This window comes from Natrix helvetica (genome assembly GCF_964273705.1).
Source record: "Natrix helvetica genome assembly, chromosome: 3".
Lineage (NCBI taxonomy): Eukaryota > Metazoa > Chordata > Lepidosauria > Squamata > Natricidae > Natrix > Natrix helvetica.
The window spans coordinates 144,284,752-144,302,258 of NC_138549.1; the positions used below are offsets into that span (position 1 = coordinate 144,284,752).

General features: G+C 39.7%; 1 protein-coding gene across 4 annotated transcripts in view; it reads right to left on the reverse strand.

Annotated features, from left to right (window-relative positions):
* The window catches only part of NCOA6 (nuclear receptor coactivator 6), a 45,058-nt gene extending 28,792 nt beyond the window's left edge, over window positions 1–16,266 (reverse strand). For 3 of the 4 annotated variants that reach the window (XM_081946527.1, XM_081946526.1, XM_081946524.1), the window contains exons 1-4: window positions 4,685–4,784; window positions 2,800–2,935; window positions 2,341–2,623; window positions 838–993 (exon numbers count right to left, since the gene is read on the reverse strand). In XM_081946527.1, coding sequence (XP_081802653.1) covers window positions 838–993; window positions 2,341–2,575 — 391 coding nt within the window. In that variant the 5' untranslated portion in view covers window positions 2,576–2,623; window positions 2,800–2,935; window positions 4,685–4,784. Of the gene's footprint in view, window positions 1–837; window positions 994–2,340; window positions 2,624–2,799; window positions 2,936–4,684; window positions 4,785–16,045 lie in introns of those variants that run through there. The other variant, XM_081946525.1, reaches the window with a different exon arrangement.
* Between the last annotated feature and the right edge of the window lie 1,241 nt (window positions 16,267–17,507).

Sequence of the window (17,507 nt, forward strand, 5' to 3'; positions counted from 1 at the left end):
GTGCCCTGGCCCTGCAGGGAGAGCTGGGCCAGGGCATGGTGAGCCTGGGAGCTGCGCGGGGAGCGGAACAAGCGCTCACACACACCCCATCTCCAGCTCTCTCCCTGACCTAGGGGTATTCCGAAGGCGCCAAGCCATGGGAGCCAGGGGGTGGAGAACAGGCACTCACTCACTGGCTTGGTGCCTTTGAGATACCCCTAGGTCAGTGAATGGCGCTGTGCCCGGCTGGAAAGGGGGTTTGCCAGACAACTGCTTGTGAGCATGGTTACCTCATGGCTCCTGTGTTGCACTGCTGCAAAAGCGCAAGCGCAACACAGCCGTTCGCCCCTGAGGCTGTACCCGGCTTTTTGGGAGCCCGCTTGCAGGAGAGCAGACGCCTGGTAACCCCAAAACAATAAGCCCTCTCCCGATAATAAGGCGCAAGCTATATTTTGGGGGTCAAAAGAAAATAAGACCCTGTCTTATTTTCGGGAAAACACGGTAATCAAATGATGATTGAGGTGGGAAAGGATATATAGGGTAGGGAGAGAAAGCTGCCATAGAAAGCAAGATTATTATAGCATTGCATTTCCTATTACTGTTCTCAGGATCTATTAAGTGATTTCTCCCAAAAATGACTACTCTGTCCTGTTTCATAGCTAGCATTGACATTAATTATGCTAACAAAGATGGGGGGAGGGGGATGAACTTGGAGAGTGTAACTCATTCCCAAAGATTATTTAGTCCTATTGTTTTAATTAAATTATTAAAAAGCTAATCAAAATGCATTAAGAATAAAATTAGCTGCATTACTTTAAATGGTTCAAACCCAGCCACTAGGTAGCCGCAATTAATTACCTTCGATTTGAACAGACAGAATTCCCAAGTCACGAAGTTGTTGGTTGTTATTCTGAGCTAGCATTCGTAGCCTCTCAGCTGCTTCACGAGGAATATTAAAAGTAACACGCACACTGTTCCAGGGCTCCACTTTCTTCAATTTTAACTTGGTAGATTCTTGTTACAGAATAAAAAAGAAAATAAATTAGAGGATTTGCAGCCCAACATACATGAGATTAGGAGTTAGAAAGCTTTTATTTATTGTTTGTCACCAAAGCAGATTTTTTTTTCTAAAAACAATTAGCAAGTAGCTGAGAAACTCTTAGCAACTCCAGGCTAGTTTATAAAAGAAACCATTCAACTAAACCAGAGGTGGTATTCAGCAGGTTCTGACCAGTTCTGGAGAACCGGTAGCAGAAATCTTGAGTAGTTCGGAGAACCGGTAAATATCACCTCTGACTGGCCCCACCCCCATCTATTCGCTGCCTCCTGAGTCCCAGCTGTTCGGGAGGAAATGGGGATTTTGCAGTAACTTTCCCCTTCCGTCACGCCCACCAAGTCACGCCATGCCCACCATGCCATGCCCACAGAACCAGTAGTAAAAAAATTTGAATCCCACCACTGAATTAAGCATACAATTACTGTAGTTAATTCTCAAACTAAGGCCAGCTGTTATCTTCATAAGAACCTACCCATATCATGAGAAAGAAAAAAGTATGTAGAACCAGTCACAATAACTTGTTCTATTCGAAGCACGAAAATTATGGAAGCTTGACTCCATGATTTGGATTTAATTGGCATAAGATATTTATCCCAGTATTACATTTAATTAGCAGCTTGCCTGTGATATATATCACATATATTTACTACATTTAACTTCTAAAAAGAAGATCTGGTATCAACAAAGATGTAAGTTTATGTAAAATTATAATTTCATTTCATAAATAATTTTTGAATGTGCCACACAGTGTTTTCTCCAAAACAAGAATTAATAGCTTGAGTTTTCTTTATGAAATGCATCTATTAGGAAGCAGAAATACTGACTGCTTAACATGGTCGTTAGTCTACTTAAGTTCCTACATATAAATGGATTTTGTGTGTACTTCAAATATAACATATATTGTTTGTTTCAAGTAAAAGTGCAATAACAAAAAGCAGCTACAAGAACTTATTTCATCTGACAGAGGATGAAATAAGGGAAATCAATTAATGAAGCATTATGTGTTTTCAGGTCTAAAAAAGAAAACATCTCAAAAATAACTGACGCCACCCATAGCAAATAAAATGTGTACTTGCTTATCACAGCATAAACACACAGGCTAGTAAACACATAGTATAATTTTTTTAATGGAGAATAGTAGCTATATTACTAATCTTCCCAGTAGTTACTATATAGTATTGTTTTACCAAAAATATTGCAGTGAAGTCTAATTTTCTAGACCAAATTGAACTCTAAATATACATGTTAATTTTTTACATATAAAAAGCCAATATAAAAATTGAAATTATAACAAATTGAAGTACCCATGAGTAAAAGGCCAGGAACATTGTCCAAAATGACTCCCAATTTCTGCTTGAAGTCATCATCATCTATATTGCCCTTAAAAGCTACAAAGATTGTAGAATCCTCAGAAGGGCTGTTAGATTTGATATCGTCTTCTTTCTGTACAGAATCAAGATCCACTTTCAATTCTTCCATGACTGAGGAGCACGATAAACTGTAATTATCTTTTAAATTGGGTATGTCACCCCAAACCATGGTAATAAAATATCATGCGCTGGAAATTTAACAGGTACTAAGGAGAATCTATGAAAAAAAAAGAAATATATTATTCAACATATATAGAAATGTATGTTATTTTGGTTTATATTTCATTTTTGCATGTTTAACTATAAGGAATTATTTTATTCATGAATAATATTCATGAGATGAATATTATTCATAATAATACCAAAAAAGTTATTTAGAAAAAAATAGCCTACCAGGAGATCTTGCGTCTGGAGTTTGATGACAACTTAAAGAGGTCCATAACATTTGAGCCATAGCCGCATAGAGGTTGCTGATTTGCTAAACATACTATCGGAATCCAACCTTCTTTGTTCTTTACCGGAGGCAAACCTATAAATGTATCCCATTAAAATTATCTTCGGAATTCTGAATCAATGCAATTCCCAGTAAATAACACATGCACATTTAAAAAAAAAACATTTCATTGTTAAACCAAATATGGAATTAAAGACATGTTTCTAGATGGAGCATACGTGTCAGTTCCTAAATTATATTTGAATTTTAAGATTTAATTGATATCCTATATGTAGACAATTCCTTGAATCTCCAAATTCAGAGAAAATTCTCTTGGTAGGGGGATGACATTCCAGGAGGCAAAGATGATTAAACCAGCAAAGATTTCTTGATTAGAAATCAAGGCCTGAGAATTGTTAAATGGGTAACAGAAGAGAATACACATAGCTCACGGTTGAGCTATGGGGCCCTAAGTGCTCCCTGAGCTTGGTTGTTTGCTTGCAGGTAGCTCAGTTTCCAACTAAAATCATCAGTGCACTGTTGAATTTGAATGGCTTCAGGCAGAGAGATTTTAATGATTGACACTGGATTTTACAAAGTTGACAATATCAGCATCACTAATTATCCCAGCAATTCAGGATAGGATTAAGTAATCTGTGATTTTTTAGATATTATTTCCAGCATCCATCACAGCTTGCTTTACTACTGAAAGGGACTGGATTGTAATTTAGCAATGTCAAGAAGACACAGGATCCCCACTTCTAATTTACATGAATAAAGCAGCGGTTATTCCTATTCTTTGTTTGAAAGGTTTTTTTTAAAAAAAACCTTTTCAAATAATTTTGGCGCATGCTTTTATGAGCTCTATTTTCATTAAAGATTTGGTAGAAACAAAAGGGTGTTTTTTTTAAAAAAAAAAGTTAAACATAATCATTTCCTGATAATAAAAGCTACATTTTCCAATTCCCATTCAAAGAAGATTCTCTAAACCCATTATACATATTTTTTATAAGTAGATTTCACACTATAACCTTTGGGGTGGCAGAATAAATTTATAGTCCTAGGGTTATACTTCAGGAGATTTATAGTTTGACAAGGGTTTCTATCTTTACATTGTTTAATAATAATAAAACATATTTTTTTCTTCCCAAAACATATTAGACATTTGTATGCCTATTATATAGAATAATAAGAGTTCTCTAATATGATAGGATGGTAAAATCTATTTCAGTCCGAGGTTTGGGACAAAGCTTTATTAATTTGAAAAACTTCCCTTTTACACGAAGCTTTAATTAATGCATTTTAAGTTTTATAAACTTAAAGCTCTGTTCTATTGTGTAAGAAAAATCCTACATTTCATCACATTTATAGGCCAATGACAGTTCAGGTCTCCCACCTTGACATTAATAATGACTAACTTAAAATGTAATCTTATCTAAAGTGCTCAGGAGCAAGTTTCACTCACATTTATGGTACTTATTCTAGGTGAGTTAGGTATACACAAATCTCACTCCTAAATTGTAATTTCCAAAACACTAGGAGCTTAAGTCCCAATGAAATTAATGAATGCAATGTACAAAGTTAAGCAGTCCAAATATTATATATTAACATGTCAGCTTCATTACAATAACTTCATTAATGAAGAATATTGGTATATAAGACAATAAAATCTCACATTGTAAAAATACCAATGGTTTGCTAATTGTTTAATATTATTAAATTTTAATATTTGTTAAATTGTTGCTTTTTAAAAACTCTTGCAGACCTCCATATCCTTGGGATATGGAAAGCCATATATATTGTTTAAATAAAATAAACAAATTTTCTTTACATGAGGTTAGATACCTGTTAGTCATAAATCCACAATCATCTTAAATTGAGTAGCCATCACATTATCCACAAAACCACTCAGCATAGTTTAGAGTTGGATTAGATTCTGGATGAGATCCTGTTATTCTTCTTGTATAAGAACAGACCTTTATTACCAAAAAGAGGAAACAATTAATTTTCCATAAACCCATTTTTTAAAAAAATAGTAAGCCAAATGATTTCTAGGCTGTTGTTATATTATAGTTACAGGTAGTCCTTGACTTATAACAGCAATTTAGAATTTCCATTGTGAAGCAATGCGGTGGTAAAGTGTTGTCATATGGAATCCCACGATTGTTAGGAGAGGCAAATTGCAAGTCCCAGGCCTGCAGGAAGGTAAATGGCTGCTGCAGGGTGGGACAGGGAATCAGAGGTTTGCAAGAGTACAAGGGAGGGACAGCATGTGCAAGGAAAGGTGCATGAGAGGCATGGAATGAAGGTATGAGGAAGGTGTGCAAGGGTGCACAGTGTGAGTGCAGAAAGGCCGGGGGAGGGTGCGGGTAGGAGTGACTTACACTAGTGAGTTGTGATCTTCCCTGCCAAGTTCCCCGTTGAGATTTGGGGAAATTGGCAAGGAAGGTTACAAATGGTGCCAAGCACAGAGACAACAGAGGGGTGCTGGGATGATTAGAATTCTAGGACTGGTTGCGATCACCATTAGTTCAGCACCATCGTAACTTGGAATGGTCACTGATTCAATGGTTGTAAGTCAAGGACTATTAGTATTGTTGACTAACTAGAGAATTGTAGAAAACTTGTGAAATATAAATTCATGTTCCAAGCCATTTCCTTTCTATTATTTCTGACAAATAATACTAACAAATAAATGCCTAAAGCTCTTTAAAGAAAGCAAACCCTAATTAGATAAAACAATAGAAAAGGAGAAAATATTTAAATCTTTCTGTAATTTCAAATTCCCTTACCTTTTTATAAGGCATCAAACCAACGTCCTGACATAATACAAAGTACCACATATTTTAAGAAGAGAATAATGAGATAATCCCCTTCCCCTCAATGAATGAATGATAAACAGCATTCAGAAGCCTAGAAATTACTGCTATTACTAATGCATCCACAAGCTGTACGTCTTAGTACATACTTGATAACAAAGCAAAAATGATTCTATGCTATTAGCAATGCTGATTTGCTGAACATGTAATAGATTTTAATATTATTGGAACAAAGACCTCCAACATAGATACTATACCATTATAATAGTCACTAGAAAAGAGAACTGAATAAAAAGACTCAGAAATAAATGAATTACCTAGTGGTTCACCTACTCTTTTTTATTTGGATTGATTTTCAAACTTCATATACATATTTGTAAAATAATATTGATCAATATGTGTTACAATCTCTCTTCCCCAAGTATTATGCTTTCAAACAAAATTTTCTCTTGGAGTGTAACTTTTTATGAGTTATAACATTTTGTCATCTAAGCGAGCATTATACCCTCTGGGTGCCACAAGTTCCAAGAGCAGAAATAAAAATACCGGAAACAGTTTTAAATTGGAGATGGAAACCAAACACCACCAACTCAAAAAAGCCCACCCAGATTTACAACCACAGGTTGCGCTTTAACTCACTCCATCCATCTCCACTCATCTTGGTCCTTTTAGCCACCTGTACTCCATCTCCCTTACCGCCCTGTCCTCTGCTGTCCTGCCTTTCTAAGTGGTTCACAGGTGCTAGGCACACAGCAAGCACTAGTGCATTACTTTTGTTGAGTATTCCCCCTTGTGTTCCTGCTTATTCTCTTGAAATCCCTTCCTCTCCAAAGTCTGTAAATACAAATATTCCCTTCTTGCTAATTACACTATATTGCCAAAAGTATTCGCTCACAACTGATTCTGATTATTTGGATGGGTGAGCAAATACTCTTGGCAATATAGTGTATCTCAGTATTGGGTGAGCATTCCAAATGGCAGGGGAGTGCGAATAAGGGTGATAAGATTTGCCTTTTTACCCCAGCTTCCTTTTGAGTTGAGTTCCAGAAACCTTCCTCACCATTTAGGCTCATGTGGCTGTTTGGAGTTGTGTCCTTCTGACACTTTAAAACCAAGGAAAGTTGAACTAAAATCATTAGCACAATTATGTTCATATGATTTTCACTTAGCAACTGCTTTGCATAATGACTGAGTTGCCAATCCCAATTGCAATCACAAAATGAGGACTACCTGTAATATAAAGAGACTGTGGAAATCAAAAAGCTAATATTAGGGCCTCCACACAGAAACACAGATAGACATCCAACCTCCACCTAAATGCTTCGACTGGAAGAAATATCTATCACTACCTCAGGCAATCTGTTTCATTATTGAACATTTTTAATGGATAGGACATTCTTCCTGTTTAGTTGAAATCTGCTTCCTTGTAAGTTTAAGCTTACTGTTTTTTATTCTTTTACAGAACAATACTGAATAAGTTTACACTACCTGCTAATGTCAATCCTTCAGATACACAAACATGACTCCCTGCAATTTCTCTATTTCAGGCTATAATGCTAAATAAAGTACCGTATTTTTTGGAGTATAAGACACATTGGAATATAAGACACACCAAGGTTTTTGAAGAGGCAAATTTTTAAAAAAAAGTTTTTGCACTTTGCAAACCTCCCAAAAACGGCCTGTTTTTCACGAAAATGGGCCCATTTTTTTTTCAATGAAGGGGCATGAACAGCCTTTAGGAGGCTTGTAAAGTGCTCCTGGGGGGATGGCCAAAAAGGAGCAAAGAATGGCCCGTTTTTCATGAAAACAGGCCCTTTTTGTTGTCAAAAAAGGGCATGGATAGCCTTTACAAAGCTTATAGAGTGCTCCTGGGGGTTGGGGGGTGGAACAATTGAGTCCACAGGAGCTTTTTGAAAGCCTCCTAAAAGCTATGCACGGCCATTTTGGTGAAAGGGTGGGGTTTCGGGAGGCAAAAAAATGCTTCCTTTAGTATATAAGATGTACCCAGATTTTCAGCCTCTTTTTTGAGGGAAAAAGATGTGTCTTATACTCCGAAAAATATGGTAAATAAATATTTCAGGGTTTTTTTTAATGCCAAATCCACAAATAAACAAAATTGTGCATCACTATCGTGTTTCCCCGAAAATAAAACAGGGTCTTATTTTCTTTTGATCCACAAAATATAGCTTGGGCCTTATTATCAGGGGAGGGCTTATTGTTTTGGGTTGCTGGGAGGCTGCTCTCTTGCAAGCAGGCTCCCGATGTGCCGGGCACAGCCTCAGGTTTGAACGGCTGTAGTGTGCTGTCGCAGCAGCAACACAGCAGCCATGAGGTGACCATGCTCACGAGCAGCCACCCGGCAAACCCCCTTTCCAGCCGGGCACAGCACCATTCACTGACCTAGGGGTATCGCCAAGCTGCGGGAGGGCCTGTTCACTGCCCTCCGGCTCCCGTGGCTCAGCTTCTTTGGAATGCCCCTAGATCAATGAATGGAGCTCTGCATGGCTGGAGAAGGGGGTTGCGCGAGTGGCTTTTCCACTCCCCGCTCACGCGATTCCCAGGCTCGCAATGCCCTTGCCTAACTCTCCCTTCAGAGCCAGGGCATTTCCGCTGCTGTTGCCGTCCACCACATATTTTTTTCTGTGGCTTCCAAAACACAGAGGTAGGATGCCAAGTCTTCCGGCAGTTGCAGCTCTGGGAGTACGGTCTATGGTTGTACGCTCTGGGAGTACACTCTGCCGGCAGCCAGCCCACAACCATAGAGCGTACTCCCAGAGCGGAAACTGCCGGAAGACTCGGCATCCTGCCTCCATGCTTTGGAAGCCACAGAAAAAGCCATGTGGCAGGTGGCAGCAGCAGCAGAGATGCCCTGGCTTTGAAGGGAGAGTTAGGCAAGGGCATTGTGAGCCTGGGAGTCACACGAGCAGGGAGCGGAAAAGCCCTCTCGCGCAACCCCCCTCTCCAGCCATGCAGAGCCCCATTCACTGACCTAGGGGCATTCTGAAGGCACTGAGTCACGGGAGCCAGAGGGCGGTGAACAGGCACTCCCGCGGCTTGGCAATACCCCTAGGTCAGTGAATGGCACTGTGCCCAGCTAGAAAGGGGGGTTGGCGGGAAGCTGCTCATGAGCGTGGTCACCTCATGGCTGTTGTGTTGCTGCTGCGACAGTGCAAGACAGCCGTTCGACCCTGAGGCTGTGCCCGGCTCTTCGGGAGGCCGCTCGCAAGAGAGCAGCCACCCAGCAACCCCCCTTTGGAGCTGGGCACAGTGCTGCTGACCAACCTAGCGATATCCCGAAGGCGCCAAGCAACGTAAGCACCTTTGCCCCCCACCTCATTCCCGTGGCTTGGCGCCTTCAGGATACCGTTAGCTCGGCGAGTGGTGCTCTTCTTGGCCGGAGTGGAGGATTGTCCAGGGGGCTTATTTTTGGAGGGGGTTATATTTTTGCCCACCCGAAAAATGTGGCATGCCCTTAGTTTCAGGACATGTCGTATTTTCAGGGAAACCCGGTAACAATTAGCTAACTATCATGAAAATCCCCTCAACGTTTCAACTGGTCCAGAATCCGGTGGCTGGGTCTGCTTCAGTAGGCTGCTTCATAAGTTCCACTGGTTCGGTTTTACTTCTGGGTACAATTCAAGGTGCTGATCATTATCTATGAAACCCTACATGGCATACAGCTCAGCTACCTGAGGGACTGCCTCTCTTCCCTAGTATTGCTATTTTTGTTTCTTCTTTTATTGCTCTATTGTTTTTAATATTTCCTAGTTTTATGATTTGTTAAACATCAAGTCCCAGATATTATAGGAATGAAAATTTGAAAGTAGCTGTAGTCTGCAAAATTGCACCCTTCTGAGATACAAGAAAATGTGGGCTGCTTCCAAAAGGTCCTGATTTTAAGGACTTCTGTCTGAAACCGCCTTTCAAAATGGCACTTGGCATGCTTAGTTATTCTAATATCTTGCTCTAACCTATGAAGGAGCAGAATGAATGATTAATTATTAATTCATTCACTCTTATGCTTATTTTAAATTCTATATCTTGATCTAGCAAATTCTTGTTCTGTACTCCGCATTAAAATTCCTGTCTCACAGGATACAGGTTAACTGGTTTCTTCAATCAGCATTCGCACATGTTGAAATGGGAAACAGATAAAACTATATCATATGCCCTAAAATAATACAATTAAAAAAATAAAACCTAAAACTCTGAAGATGCTGCACAAATATTGAGCCATAAATGGAGGGAAAAAAAGATAAATCCTCCGAAACCTCAACAGCAAAGATTATGAAAAAAGGGGAAAAACAAACTATGCCCAGGGGCAAACTATATCTGGAAAACTGGAGATATGTTTATACTTTTTAAAACACAGGAATACATGTGTATAAAAATTCATCTAAATCATGGCACTGTAACATAGTTTCCAATTGTACTTTCTCTTCCTGCAATTGTTTTACTTTCACTCTGTTTACTTCTTTTATTTTCTTCCACATCCATTTTCTCCCAAGATCAGTTCTTGAAAAAGATAGTTGCAAATGCCGACCCCAGAGAAAAAGAAACCGTAAATATTAAAAGAGGCAGAGAAAATGCAATTATTTTGATAGAATTAGTTTGTTAGTGAAGAGAGCTAAATAATTATCTCTGATGTATTGGTATTATTTATAAATAAATAAATGCGATGAAATGAAGATGAAACTGAAGTGAGGGAATGTATCTTAGAGAGTTATGTAGGAATCATAAGATATTAAAGAAACTAAAATAATTGCTAAAAATGGTAGCACCAAAGAAAGGGTCACACATATACATGTGACATATTTATATATTTGCTATGTGACTTGTTTAATCTGTGTGAAGGTCACATCTCTGCTTGATTAGAAGAATGCCCTTAAAATCTCTTTATGCGAAGGGCAGGTAGCAAGAATGAATGAAAAATTAAGTGGGGTTTGGTTTATTAAAATGTCCATGAGGAAGTTGGTAAAAACCTGATTGAAAAGACACAAGAGGTCTATATGAGCAAAAATTTAGAATGTGGCTTTATGTTAAGGCAGAAGGTGTCCAGACGAGAATTTTATTTATTTATTTTTATTGAACCACTGAAAATTATTTATTCAATTTGTATACTGCCAGTGTTGAAGCAACTCATTGTATTACATAGACAACAAAAGGTGCCAAAAAACAATAAAGCACAAAATAAAAAGTGAAAGTAAAGAAATAATTATTATAAGTGCCAAATAGTGAATCATATCAATATGACATCATTTTTTTAAAACCCCAAGAAAAAGTTCTGTCTCAATGGTTATGCTGAAAGGATCGATGACAACGGGACCTCTTGGGGAAAATTATTCCTTAAAGTGGTAACCCCCAGAGAAAAACACTTCACAATTCATTTCTCTTTTATATGGGGAGCAACAAATGTACTCAATTGGAATAATACAATAATACAATAATACAATAATACAATAGTAGAGTTGGAAGGGACCTTGGAGGTCTTCCAGTCCAACCCCCTGCCTAGGCAGGAAACCCTATACCATTTCAGACAAATAGCTATCCAACATCTTCTTAAAGACTTCCAGTGTTGGGGCATTCACAACTTCTGGAGGCAAGCTGTTCCACTGATTAATTGTTCTCACTGTCAGGAAATTTCTCCTCAGTTCTAAGTTGCTTCTCTCCTTGATTAGTTTCCACCCATTGCTTCTTGTTCTACCCTCAGGTGCTTTGGAGAATAGTTTGACTCCCTCTTCTTTGTGGCAACCTCTGAGATATTGGAATAATGCTATCATGTCTCCCCTAGTCCTTCTTTCTCTTAAGCTAAACATACCCAGTTCCTGCAACCGTTCTTCATATGTTTTAGTCTCCAGTCCCCTAATCATCTTTGTTGCTCTTCTCTGCACTCTTTCTAGAGTCTCCACATCTTTTTTACATCGTGGCGACCAGAACTGAATGCAGTATTCCAAGTGTGGCCTTACCAATGAATAAATGCAATGGTCTGTTGGTCCCTGGAGGAACAGACCATGGAAACTAACTCATGAGGGCTTTTAAATGTCAAAAATAGCATTCTGAATTGTACCCAGAAACCTGTTGAGAAGAAGACAAAGACTGCAATATGGGTGTTAAGTGACTTTTATCTGCCAAGCATGAATAGCTGCACACTGTGTTAACTATAATTTCCACGTACCTTAGTCTTCAAAGACATACCCATATAAAGTGCATTGTAGTGACTTAAACTGAAATAAGGGCATGAGTTATCATTGCTTGGATCTTCAACTCTACATAGGATCACAACTAGTTGTTCAATGTGATGAGACATGTACAATGAAAATAAAACATTTGTGAAAGTGAATGGAACCCTTAGTGAATAGCTTAAGCATTGTTTTGCTTGTTTTTTTTTTAAAGATAAAAAATTTTGGTTGGAAAAAAATTGAAGAAAATATGTTAGTTGGTAAAGGTACAGTCAAACTCCTGATTTTTTTCCAAATTGAGAAGGCTATTCTAATCTAGCCTTCTCAATTTGGGAAAAAATCAGGAGTTTGATGTTACCTTTTCCAGCTAACACATTTTCTTAAAAGGCATAAGCTTCTATGAGCTGCAGTTCATTTCATCAAATGCATAAAGTTAAACCAGACATTCAGGAGATAACTACCACTCAGTGAGATCAATAGACAAAGCAATAGTGCCAGATCAATTCCCAGGAAGGACACATTAAAAACCAAATCACAGAAACAGAGCGCCACTGGTTGCCACATAGAGCTCAAATCGCTCAAGATATTAATAAGCTACAGCCCATAACAGAAATGGCACTGTAGTTTTCAGGTTCATATCTGGCTACAAACAACCACCCAACTTGAAGTATATTCTCCACAAGGAACAAGAAAGAACAGAAAAGGACAGCAGCATGGGAATCAAACCATGCAACAAAAACATATGACTACTTTGCCTCCACATCTACAAAACAGCACTATCAAAGGGTCCAACAAGTACTCACAAGATTGTAGGAAGAGGGTGTAAAGGCACCCCTAATCTGCCAACAATGCCCTTCTTGGGTTCTATAAAAAAACAAGTGGGATAAACTTCGTGCAAAATGATTAATGAATATCAAGTTTGACCTCAAGACTCAAAACAAATTCAAATTAATATCAGAACACTTCAACCTGTCAAGATACGTCACAGACTTAAACTGGACTATTTTGGAAAAGCAGGACTTTAATACCAACTTTGAGTAAGAAATTGTTCAACTCACATTCATAAGCCTGAACAAACACAATGGGTTTTTAATACTTTACAATTGTTATTTGATAGGCATTTGCAATCTGTCTCAGAAGACAGGTGCTACCAGACTTTAGATTTTTTGCCACCATAGACTAGCAGGCTTAGACTAACACAGAGACTAATTATTCTATTCTATTGGTGGGCCTTCTTCTATATTGTATTATGTTCTGATTATGGGTAATTGTGCAAAACTAGGCAGCCTTTGGATGTATGAACAGAAATGAACAAAAAATTCTTGATATGGAGGGCAGCCAACTCAAGGAATTCTGGAGTAAGGGGGGGAAATGAAGATAATACATAAAGGAGGGAGGGCAGGCGAAAAAAAGGAAGGAAGAACTGTGGACTCTTGTTTATGTAAAAAGGATGGAGAAGGTAATTTTATTCTCTTGTACTAGATATTTCGGAAGAAATTATGGAATGATATAGGAGTCATGGTTTATTAAATCTGCTTTTCTTGCCCTTTTACTCAAAGAAGGAGCCGCTAAGTAAAGAGCCTTCCATCAAGTGAAATTTCTATAAGCATGAAACTTTTAGATCATACCTCTAATTTTTGAGATGAAAAAAGCATGCATTGACTGAACTACTACCTTTAAAAATATATAAACTATTATTCAAAACATTCTAAGCATAATTAGGTGAAACAAAAGTTCTCTAAGATGGAATTCTGAGGGAAATTAGTCAATATTTAGATTATATATGGTGATTTATACAAAAACTCTGTAGAGGGCAACAAATTTATTGATACTATTTCTTTTTCAGTGAGCTTAGATACTCAAACATACGATTGTGCAAAACATTTGAACAAGGTGAACAAAGCGTTCTCTTCTTAGCGTTCAAATATCCCATCCTTTGCAAGGCTTGCAGTATTATTTCAAAAGCTGTTCCAAGTTGTGTTCATGAACAAACAATAGTTCTGCTAGGATCTCTTTGCATGCATGTGGTCTCAGCCAGATACAGTCTTCAAAGAGACATGTTTCAATGTTTTGTAGAAAAGTGTTTCATTTATACTAAGAAGCTTTGGGAAACATTTCTTTTGAATGCTTTTTAAATCACTCTATCAGCTCAAATTATTTAATGGATTGTATTTGCACCTTCCTCTTCAGTAGCAATTACACTTGGCCTTATTATTTAATATATTATTTAGATTTAATATAGCCTCCCACTCCAGTTCAAAACAATCTCTTTTATGTGAAACTAGGCAATTACTGCAAGCAAATCAAAATTAAAACTACATTAGTAAAGACAGAAGTATATTTATACAATTCCTCCCAAATCCTAATTTGGAATAGATCATTTTCAGAATTTGGCTGGATATTAAGAAATGAGAAAATTTAAGATTTGAAAGCTCATAATATAAAACAGTAATGTTATGACTTGCAATTAAAAAGAATATAGATCGCTTTACACTTTAACCATATCTTTAAAATACCTATTGTGGTTAAGAATTTGGTTTTTTAAAAAAGAAAACAAGACATTAAAATGCATTATTAAACTATATGGAATAAACAAACAATAAAAAAGCACTGGAGATCTTAGGGTCTTAGTTTCCCTATCATAGATTAAGGGGTCATCTCAGGACAGTGTATGTCCTGAAATTGATACAAAAATGTGGTTATGTAAACTTATTTCAATATAAACATTTTAAGCTGTATCAAACTTCACACATATTCCTATATTGCTTGTCCTATTGGATTTCAAAACATGTTTTAAAATAAAGGCTGTGTCATCTAACCAATTTTGATTTTAAAAAATGTAAGAAGGATTAGACATGGCTAGTACGGTAATCAAATAGAACATCATCAAAATTTCCATAGCAAACAAACAAAATCTCTCCAGAAAGCATGACAACACAGTATAAATATCATAATCAGAAACTGAATTAAGTTGAGGGATACAATGTTATTCAAACACCAAATCAGTATAAATCACTACAATAGAAGATCAGGTGACTTTATTATTGAAATAACTAAAGATCTTGAAATAACTAAACTACACTGGTATATCTAGTATGACACCAGCAAAATCACCTAAGCCATCTAGATGTCAGATCAAGGGTCATTTTCTAATATCAACGGACAAAACAATAGGCAATTGATGCAAAGACCATATGCATGAACGCTCCAATTATTGCCTGAGAATGCAATCCTTTATGCATTTGATATCAAGTGAATTTGTGTGAATTACTTAATGGGGGAAAAGTCAAGCATTACAGATAAATTATTTGGTTACTGTTCCCTCAAGATTTTGAAAAACAGTAATAAAGCCATTTTCCATGTTTCAATTGGATATCGTGTGGAGAGACCGTCAGATTTCAAAATAGATGGCCAATTATTGCTGTGTGATTTAACAGCCAAAGGTGGAACATAGCAAGGTAGATTAGCTTCCCTGAAATGGAAGTCCACCCTTTTGGACTCCCGGTGCAAGCCACACAGCTCACGTGCTCATTTTGATACTACCACCACGTCCCTCAAGGGAAATCAAATGAGGCAACAACAGTCCTTTGCACAGCGCAGTCAAGCAATCAAATCTAGATTGCCTAAGCTACTGGGCGTTGGGAGGGGAAAAGGACAGCCATTGTACTTTATTTTGGAGCCACCGTTTCATCCCAAGACCTCCCTTCTCTTGCAATCCAGGGTGTCTAACAAAAGGGGGGGGAGGGAGGCAGCCAGGCCCAATGCGAGGATCTCCCAGCCTGGCCTAAACCTTCCTCTCCTTTCTATAGAGCAGCTTCCCCTCTTCTCTCTAACCCGGCCCAGGCGGACTCCGTCGCCCGTCCGCCCCCAACTCCAGATGCGGGGTCTCCCCAGGAAGGATATCCAGCTCCCCTTCCTCCCTGCCTCCTCGCCCTTCTCCCCAGGCAGCCTGGCAGGCCCATCCGTCCGACTGCCTTCTCCCCCGGTCTCGGGGAGCCCCTGACCAGGCCCGCGTTCCCGTTTGCCCCGTCCCTTGCAACGGCTGTCAGACCAACCCCTCCCACAGCCGGCCTGCTCGCCGCTCGCCCGGCGGGGCTGCAGCTCAAGGCGCCCCCGCTCGCGCTCGCTCCCCCCCCCCCTCCGCAGCCCACCCGTTCGGCCCCGCCTCGCACAACACAACCACCCGGAGCCCAGAGCCGCGCGCTCACCTGGTGGCGCTGCTGCTGCTCCCGTCCAACGCGCCTGCAGAGCGCCTGTGCGGACAGCCCTCCCCGCCACCGGGCGCCCAGGAGAGAAAGGCCAGGAGGAGAGCGGTGGAGATCGGGGCGGGGAGGCGGTCGGCGCGGACCCGGACCTCCAGGACACCGACCCTCAAAGCCCGGCCCAGGCTCCTCCTCCTTCTCTTCGGAGAGGCCACGTGATAGGCCCGTCTGCGCGCGTCGCCTGTGACCGGGCGCGCGCCGCCGGTTGGGGAAGCGGCGGCGGCGGCGGCGGCGGCGCGTTCATGGCCGGGCTTCCGTGGCGGTAGCTTTTCATCTTCCTTCCCTCGCTTTTCTTTTCCTCGTGGAAACGGATCAGAAGTCCGCAGTGATCGCTCTCGTGGCGAAAGAGCGCTCTTGGTCCCGCACTGAGACAGTTCCCGCGTTCACACGTTCAAGCCAGCTTGCCTTGGGCGGCCGGAGACCGTTAGGATGGCCCCCTGCCGATCACGCCACAACTGTCTGCAGCGTCGCTTGGGACATGGAAGAGGGATTTCACTCCCGCCCGCGAAAGTCCGTGTCTCCTCAAAATGGCCAGATATTGTTCTCCGAGGTCCCTCTTACGATTCCTCCCTCCCTCGCTTGCTTCCCGTAACCCTCCTGTTGAAATTCAGTGGGCTTTTATCCAATCGAGGAATGAATGACCCCTTCCCCCCATTCTTAGAAAGGAGTTACATTTAAGTTTCTACACAGCCATTATTATTCGGTAAAACCACCATTACGTATATTGTAGTGGCATTACTAGACCAGGAAATTGCAGTATGATGCTAGGGACAACATTAAGAAAGAAATTCAAGCCACCAGGCTTGAAATTTTGGGCTTGGACAACCTAGAACTACACCAGCTAAGGTCTGACCTAAGTGTTGTCTGCTACAACATCCTATCTGGCAGTGACTACTTCAGCTTCAAATGCAATAATACGTGGGCAAACAATAGATACAAACTCAAGGTAAACCACTTCAAACTCGATTGGAGAAAATATTACTTCAGCAACAGAGTGGTCTATGCCTGGAATGTACTACCCAACTCTGTTGTTACATCCTTAAACCCTCATAACTTTAACTTTAAACTGTCTAGCGTGGACCTCACATCTTTCCTAAGAGGTCTGTAAGGGGGCATACATAAGCGCACCAGCTTATGCTATTTACCATCCCTGTCCTATTCTCCCCATGTATTCGTACCAATTTCCTGTGTTCATGTCCATGTTTATACTTATACCTGTTATCTCATACATGTTTGACAAACTAAATAAATAAATTTAATTAATTAGTTAACAATGAGTTTGCATTCAAGTGTTACTGTACTTTTGAGGATTGGAATGCTCCCAGATGATGCTTTGAAAGCCAAATTGTGTTTGTCCTTTTTGGACTTCCATAATTGTTTCCCAATATATCTGTTCTGGAATTGGAGC